Source organism: Helianthus annuus, chromosome 2 (genome assembly GCF_002127325.2).
Source record: "Helianthus annuus cultivar XRQ/B chromosome 2, HanXRQr2.0-SUNRISE, whole genome shotgun sequence".
Taxonomy (NCBI): Eukaryota; Viridiplantae; Streptophyta; class Magnoliopsida; order Asterales; family Asteraceae; genus Helianthus; species Helianthus annuus.
The window spans coordinates 50,481,903-50,490,553 of NC_035434.2; the positions used below are offsets into that span (position 1 = coordinate 50,481,903).

The following is an 8,651-nucleotide window of genomic DNA, read 5'->3' on the forward strand; positions in this document are numbered from 1 at the left end:
TAGGAACATAAACCCCTCTAATTAATACCTTAATTAGATCACTGTTTCTTCAAATACAATTGCAAAGCTTCTCAAATTCGGCTTGGTAAGCGGTTACGGTTGTTTGTGTGAGTTTAAATAGTGTGGCTTGGTGGTTGTCATAGTCGGATGAGCCGAAACGGAGTTCTAAGGCTCGTATGAACTCGTTCCATGTCCCGAGCAAATGGTTATTGGTGAGCTGGTATTTGTACCAACTAAGGGCTTCACCCGTGAAGTGAAACACCGAAAGTTGTAGCTTTTCGTTGTCGGGTATACGGTAGTAGCTGAAATAATTTTTAGCTTGGATCACCCAATCCAAAGGATTGGAACCATCGAAATTAGGCAACATGATTTTGGGTGGTCTAGGGTTGGGCGTGGCATTTTGGTTCGTGTGTGAAGGGCCGGTGGTTGTTAACGGGTCGGTTTTGAGCACTTCTTTGTCTTTGGTGAAAACAGCAAGAAGACGGTTATTGGTGTCGACGTGTTGTTTTAAGGTGGTTTGCATGGATTCAAACCGAGCGTTGGTGCGGGCTTCGTTTTGGGCTGTGGTTGTAGCATTTTGAGTGATAAATTGAGAAATTTGGTCGCATAATTGTTGGATGGAATCATCGTTGAATGTGTTTTCTTTTCTGGGAAGCATTGTGAGTGATGATGAATGCACCAATTGATGTGCACCCTTAAGTGGGTGAACCTCTAAGAAATTAAAAAGAAGAGACAAGACTTTTTACTGCAACTTTCTTTTTCATATCTTTCTGGTACTAACTTACAATGTTTATAGGGAAATGGAAATCCTAAACAAAAGGAAACCTAGATGCATATCGAGAAAGTGGAGATGTGGGAAAACATGGCCCACTAACTTTAACCTACTCAAACTAAACATGAAATGATGGAAACATAAACTGAGAGTTGCAGCTTTTAGTGTTGACAGTTGACCATATTATCATTTTTTGCATAAACCTTGTATATAAAGTTTAAACTTGGAATCATCTGGCACTTTACTAAGACTATTTCCAATGCATCCATTAGAGGGATGCCCTTGAACGCCCTTACAAGCCTTGCATTGTGAGATTTTGTCCATAGATGCCCTTAGCATCTAAGCCCTTCCATAAAGGCTTTGTTTGTGTAAGTGAGTGGGCCCAAGGTAAAAGAACAAAATGTTTTATTTAAATATTGTGTGTAGTGGGTAAGTAATGAGGTGAAAATTAAAAAGGGTAAGGATACTTGTAGGGTTTGGGATCAAATAAGGGGTTTCAAGGATTTGTAAGGATATGACGTGGCGCGTGACGTGGCAGCTAAGGGCGTCTAAGGACATAGTTCGCATTGGAGATAGTCTAAGAGAGATTGCTGATGGTATAAGGGTGTAAGGGGCACAATCGGTGACCCCGTGCGGGGACCGATCTTGCCGATAGGGGAGGTGCCGCCATCCAGGCGGGTAGTGAAATAGGGGACCATTTTCGGGGAGGAGGCACCAAAGAGAGGGGAGGAGAGAGAAGGTGGCCACCATTCAATCAACCAATGAAAAAAATTTTTTTTTTTAATAAAAAACAAGTCACCTAAGAGGGGAGTGCCGCCATCAAATTGGGGTGTGAGGGGAATTTAAGAGGGGAGTTGACGTGGCATAACCTGATTGGGTGTGCGTAAGAGAGGGGACTCCCCTCTTAGGGGAGTGCCCCGCTCACCCTAAGGTTACTAACGTTTTTCATGTTCAAAAAACAAAAACAAAAACAAAAACAAAAATCAAAAACAAATCAATGTTGACTGTTTTGATTCAACCAAAACCCATAAAGACAATCAATATCGTTAATAAAGAGCATAACCCAATTAACGAGTTGTTTCTAATTTAACTTTAATAGGCAACCTTTAATGAAGCCTTTTTCACATTCCAAGCGCCAGCGGTATAAAAAATCGAGGGGATGTTGCTGCGAAAAACCACTTCTCATCAATATGCACTTCAAGTTTGCTTGTTTAAACTCAATTTAGCTAGCCCACATGTCAAAACCAAAGTTGGATCATCAGTTGAACTTGAATCCGCAGGCCAAGTCATTGGAAAAACAAGATTTCTGCCAAAAATCACAAATTACTTTTGAACTTAGAGGAGTATTTGAGCAAAAAGACTGATATTAAAAACAGTTGATCGCATGTACCTTTCTAAACGCTTGGTTTGACAACGATTGATCATTTCAAGCGTATAGTTTCCAAAAGCACTCTCCAAATGCTTTGCACGTTGTTGTATTTGTGACAACACCAAGATGTCCCAAAACTTCAAAACTTGAACACAGAGTGAGTTTTCGTAGACAATGTCTACACTCCAAACAAGATGGAAATGTCCGTCAACATTGTATATCTCTAACATGTCGAACATTGCTCGTGTGTTGTTGTAACTGTTACTTTTGTTTTTCTTCGCTTGACGCCAACCACTTGAAAGCTTCACAAGAAGGGATGCAACTTGTTTACAAACGTTAGGATTGCTAATACCAGCTATTCTTTCAAGAAACGTGTTGGTAAAGTTAACCTTCCATCTTGCCTCCTTAAAAAGTATCGAGTCTGTTTTTAGTAAGGAACCAAAATTGGCAAACTCAATCATGGTGTGTATTATGACTTGAGCCAAGTTCTTGTCTTCATGTGCATCAAAAACGCACCCACGGTTTTCTGCATCATAAACTAGAGTGTTCCAAACAGAACCACTCTTGATCATGGTTTCTTTGTTTCCTACAATCCACAGGCAATGTCTTGCTCGAGTTAATGCAACGTTTGCACGCTCGCGACTTGAAAGAAACCCAACTGATCCACGATGGTTACACCTAACTGATGAAAAAATTATGACATCTTCTTCACTACCTTGAAACCCATCAACGGATCGAACGTTGACAGAAAAGCTCCAGCCGTTCTCCTCCTGGTTGTACTTTGTGCCTAGTTTTGCTTGAATTGCATCAACCTGAGCCTTGTACGGTGAAATGCACCCCACGGTCACCTTTCGTTTCTTTGAGACAGATTCTGAAACAAAAGAGTGTTCATAAAAAGCCATCAAAAACTAATAAAAGAACACAAAGTGCAACTACCTTTGAAAAGATTTGCAACAATCTGCGCAATCACAGCAACTTCAACCATGTTTTTTGTGCTATGGTTTTTGTCGAACTCCTCCTTTGCAGAATCAACGTTGATGAACGAGTACGCTCCGTACATGTCCTCTTGAAGAAAACGCTGTTCTCGAGCTTTATCAATGACATTAGGACCATCCAAGATCTGCCCGTTGTAAAACTCAGTGTTTGGAAACTGGCTAATTGATGGATGCATCCTGTACTGAACGTTGAGGAGGTGTTTTTGGTGTCCGAGTAGCACCAGCCTTTCGAATAAACTCCTTCCAAACTTAGCATCAGAACAAATCTGCCATGGAACAGAAAAGTATGAGAAACGATTTTCTCGGGACACAGAGTTTAGCAACAAGCTTTTTTTGTAAGTAAATCTAAGTTTTCTGGCAGTGACCTTGCTTTGAACCATCGGTGGCAACTGTCTTTCATCTCCAACGAGCACAGCATTTCGAACACCTGGAAGCTGCAATGGGATAACAGATTCACATTCTTTAAGCTGTGCGGCTTCATCAATCAATACCATTTCAATTGGTGTCATTCCTTTTATACACAATTTGATTGAGCTTGATGCAGTACAGAAGATCAAACAAGCATTACTCAGACAAAAGTTTTTAAGTTTGGTTATGTTCATAGATTTTGGAATGAAAGATGCTGCTCTAAGATCATTTAGTGCCTGCAGGCATTCGGTTTTGCGCAATCTTAGCTTCATAAAATGAGATATGTTTACTCCACTTTCGAAGGCTTTCTTTAAGCTTTGCTTTCTAGTTACTATCTCCTTTACAGACTCTCCAACCTTCTGAATCAAATCAACTAAACAATTCATTTTCTTTGCGAATTTGAGAGGAATCACAGAAGTAGGCAAATGGGTATACAAGTTCCTGATACAAGCAGTAAGCTTTTTGCTTAGACCACTGAATCTGTTCATAACAAACTCCTCAAAAGTCAACTGAATCACGTCATGTTTCTCGACAGGCTTTTGTTCTTTCTCCTTCTTGCTTTTGGCTTTTGTTTTCTTGGGTACTAGGAAACACTGGTACTCTTTCATGGGATTTTGAAGAAGACGAATCATATCACCCGTATAAGTTTTCCACAGCGATAAACAGTTACCAAGAACATTAACTCGGTTGTCAAGAAACACATCGAGAAGCTCTTCATGATCAACGCTAATTTTCATTCGTTCTCTGTTTCCAAATAAAATTATGTCTCCAAACCCATAAGTTTCACAACCCAAATTATGGTTACTTAGCAAACTCAACAATCTCTTTGCAACTCCTACCACTGCAATATTAGTGGGAGCACAAGTAAGAGTCCTGTGTTTCTCCCTTAACAACACGAATAATAATGATGCAACTGTCTTTGTCTTCCCAGTCCCCGGAGGACCCCATATCAACTTAGTGCAGGAGGTTTTATGACAACATTTTTTAGCCGCAAGACAACTTAATACAGCAGCTTCTTGTGAAGTATCTAGCTTAAATGAATCAAAAGCATGCCTTACTTTTGAGTCAATAATACCTTTTTCTCCATCAATACAGCACTTGTCACAGTCCCCAGCAACCTGTATCCAAAATTATATGAGAAAAGCTATGTTATAAAAAAAAAAAAAAAGTATCTTTTATTGTAGTAGTGGTGGTAATGTGACAAGATTGAACTAAAACACTTCTCTAATTAGTGTTCATAGGTTCGTTAGTATTGTCTCTAAGTATAGCTTTTTTTCAAATCAATGTTGGTATAAGAACTCTCACTCACACTTGACAGGCTACCATCGGAAATTATAGAAAGCAGAAGACCATATGAGTTCTATGCAGTTAATATCTGTGGGATATCGGTGTGAAATTAGTGAGATATCGGTTATCGGCCCTCTACAAAATATTGGTGTTAAATATCAGTTTGGAATATCGGTTCCGATAATTTAGGCGATATTGACTAATATTTGACCAAAATTGACTGTTATTTTGGATGCCTTGGTTGATGTGAACTCGAGGAAGATTTCATGGGATCAGATCATGTCTCAAATATTGATACTTTCGGGTTTTGATTTTGATATTACTATTAGTATTATATACGTTTTACGTTTTATGTGTATATATATATATTCTGCATGATATTAAAATTACCGATATCCCGCCACGATAACCTATATCTCAAATATCGTACCTTGGCTGATATTTGATTTTGGACCGCATTAGGGTGTAGGGAGTGGTTAGACACTTGAAAGTGGTAAACTTCAAAATCACCAATAAGAGTATGCCATGTCAAAGTGGTAAACTATACTCAAAAGTGTTTGCAATGGTTAGACACTTCATGAATTGGTAAACTATTTAAAAAAAAGGGAAAAATGTGTGATTGGTTGAGATGGTATGGACCCCACCACACACCCCCACTCTCTCCCCTTCCCTCCCTCTCCCCGATTCGGTATTCCCTCACCGATTTCTCCCCCACAATCGGTAAAACATGTGTGGTAAATGCCTTGGCATCGGTCACCGATCTGTGCCGCATGACTTTGCCGACTCCACTCCGGACCGCCTTAACTGCATAGTATGAGTTACTACACAATCATAAACTAGAATATGATCTTTGGTTGTTTCGCCTATTTTAGAAATACAGAAATGGGAGGTGATATGTTTGAGGAACGAGCCAGACCTGGGGTTAGAGACCTAAGATGTAGAAGAGGTTAGAGAGAACAGGAACTATTCATGAACATGACACTTGAAAGATTATGTGGTTAAGCTCCACCCATCGGTTGACCATGCACAACCAACGACCAATCAAGCAACCTCGATGGTACATCCCTTAGCTCATATTACATCTCATATAAAAAGTTTTCTTATTCTTATAATACCATTGTGGCAGGAATCATTAAAAATAATGAACTGAAAAGTTTTGATATGGGGGCTCAAAATGAGAACTGGAAAAAGTCAATTAAGAGGGAATTTAATGATCATGAACAAAACAAGAGTAGTCTCATGGGTGGTGAGCTATAGATAAGAAGATTAGCGTTGAATTGCATTGCATTGCATTGATAAGTGGGTATATAGAAGTTAACGAGGTTAAGGGGTTGATGTTGTTGCTTCATTACTTAAAGAGGTTAAGGGGTGGGTTGTGAAGATGTTTGTGATAAAACATGTGTTGAGAAGAGAGAGCATTTGAGATAGAAGTAAATTTAAAAGAACCGTTACTATATGAGTGTATGTGACTAGATTAATGAGAAGAGTATACAATGAAGATGCATCTCTACTGGTTTGGATTCTTTAGTTGCTGTATTGTAAAGTCAATAGCCTTTAGCCTGAGAGGAGTATACAATGAAGATGCACTTTTCAAACTATCTAGTTTCTTCCTACTATATGAGGGTATTAAGCCATATTCTTTTTTGCCACCCATATATTCTGGGTGGAAGAGGAAATCAGTTTTCTTTTAATTCCATGTTGATCACAAACTCCCTCCTAAGTTCTTGGGAATCTCCTTGAAGGTTAGTTTGCAAAGTGTCCCAAGTCTCTTTTGATGTGGAAAAGGTGAAACTTGTGGAAAAGAGTTCATCATGGATGGCCGGCTTGACAATGGCTATTGCCATAGCGTCGTTCTCCTACGCCTGTTTGTACCTAGCATGGCCCTCGTCATGTTCATTGATGTACTTCATAACAAGATCTCATAGATCTTGAGAGCTAAGGATTGTCATCATTCGTATGCTCTAATATTCATAGACGCCCGGTTGAACACTTAAATAGGGGTTAAGCTGTTTGTGCACCAGATTTCCAAGTCATCTCTATTATCAATGTTCTCACTTCACTCGTTGATTATTCTCACACTAGCTCTTATAGCACAATGTTGGTATAAGAATGCATACCGATCACACTCGACTATTAATAAGTAAGAACAAGATTAATACTTAGAGGTACTACTATGATTATTGAGATTGCATACTTGAAAACTAGATATACAAATGTTTAAATAATGAAACAAAACATTGGCTAACTCACCTAGATTCGATGCTAACAACTTGGCCGACAACCTTATTCAATTCAAGTAACTAATGACCATTCCTAAGTTTGAATTTCTTTCGCTTCGAAGTTCATCAATCATGTAAAAAGTTTTCAAAACGGTTTTGATCAACTTTTAAAAAAACAGAACCATTTAATTTGCAACAAAAGCATAAATCAATCACATGTGGACTTATATACCGCAAATTCTGTGGTTTTATGTTTAACTCCCCTTGAAAACCAAAAATGGCAAAGCTGAACAAAACCAGTGATGACACATCATCACAAAACTAAAAAGTGACACAATTTTGGGCTAAAAAGGTGAAAATGGTACCACCATCTAATGAGAATTTGACCTGTATACATTTGATTAGGTTATCCTTTTTGTGTATCAGTGAATAGGGTTATGTTAAAAAAAATTATTAAGTGACTATATTATGGTAAAAAAAAGTAAATTAAATATCAAAATTTGACCAACATATATCTCCACCCTTTCGTATGGCCTAAGTCAAATTATAAGCGCCTGCCATATACGCATATTTGTCGTCAAGTTTGTGAGATAAACAATGAAGATGCAACTTGTAACAAAAAAAAAAAGTAAGATGCAACTTTATAACATGTACTTACAGAAGAACTAGGTGACAATGTTGTTTGAACAAGATTCATGTTGGCAGCCGGATTAAGCGCCTGCCATATACGCATATTTGTCGTCAAGTTTGTGAGATAAACAATGAAGCCCTTTGGTCGTTCCTTCATCTCACATAAACTGGAGTCAATGAGATCATTTGATGACACAACTTCTATTGTCATTGGGCTTTCATTGATCACATTTGTCACATAAGCTAGAAGGAAAGGGTTGTTTGATCGAGCAAGATCATCAATGCGTTTAGGTTTAACTTGTGTCAACGCTATAAGATCTCCAACTAAAGGATCATACTTCGTCCCAGTTAAAGTCATGCGATAGAACATTTTCTTGCGACTATCGGTTGGCATTTTCCGCAAACCGAAAAAGGGGCTCGCGGGTGCCTGAGAGATTCCAGCAAGTTGAGAGAACATATCTGCGCGTGTTTCTTCAAGAAGAAGATATATGAATGAGTTCATGTAGTGGGTTGTGGATGAAAATGTCAATGGAACTTCTTCCACCTGTAAAATGTTAATGTTCATGTTTCAAAGATCTACAGACTACAATGCATGCATGGAAGAACATGTGAAGAAAACAAAAGAAATTAACTAGAGAAATTAACCTGAAATTTGTAGAGATGCTTGTTGAGTACATCTGATAAAGACCAAGAAAATATTACATCTAGAAATTCTTGGCGTTTTTTACTAGTGCTGCCTGTGTTCGCCATTGTTCTTAAGCTTCGTTGAATGGTGTGTTTAGTAGTGAAAAAGGAAAATAAATAGAGGAAAAGAAGGAGACGCCAAGAGTCGCTCCAGAATCTTAGGAAAAATTACGGTTTTTTAAGAGACTTTTGGTTTTCTACTAGGAGCCCAGGGAAACCTTGGTTGGATCATTGAGTCAAACGGATTTTACTGGTAATTTCACTGTCGTGCCTTCGGAGTGGGTTAC

The 8,651-nt window shown here is 38.6% G+C and overlaps 1 protein-coding gene across 1 annotated transcript; it reads right to left on the bottom strand.

Annotated features, from left to right (window-relative positions):
• Nucleotides 1-1,969: 1,969 nt before the first annotated feature.
• Nucleotides 1,970-8,402, bottom strand: LOC110894271. Its single transcript, XM_022141476.2, has 5 exons — nucleotides 7,661-8,402; nucleotides 3,514-4,662; nucleotides 3,078-3,402; nucleotides 2,163-3,012; nucleotides 1,970-2,078 (listed from the first exon to the last, which is right to left on the bottom strand). Exons 1-5 carry the CDS (start codon nucleotides 8,243-8,245, stop codon nucleotides 1,970-1,972), a joined length of 3,018 nt encoding a protein of 1,005 aa, XP_021997168.2. The 5' UTR covers nucleotides 8,246-8,402.
• Nucleotides 8,403-8,651: the final 249 nt, after the last annotated feature.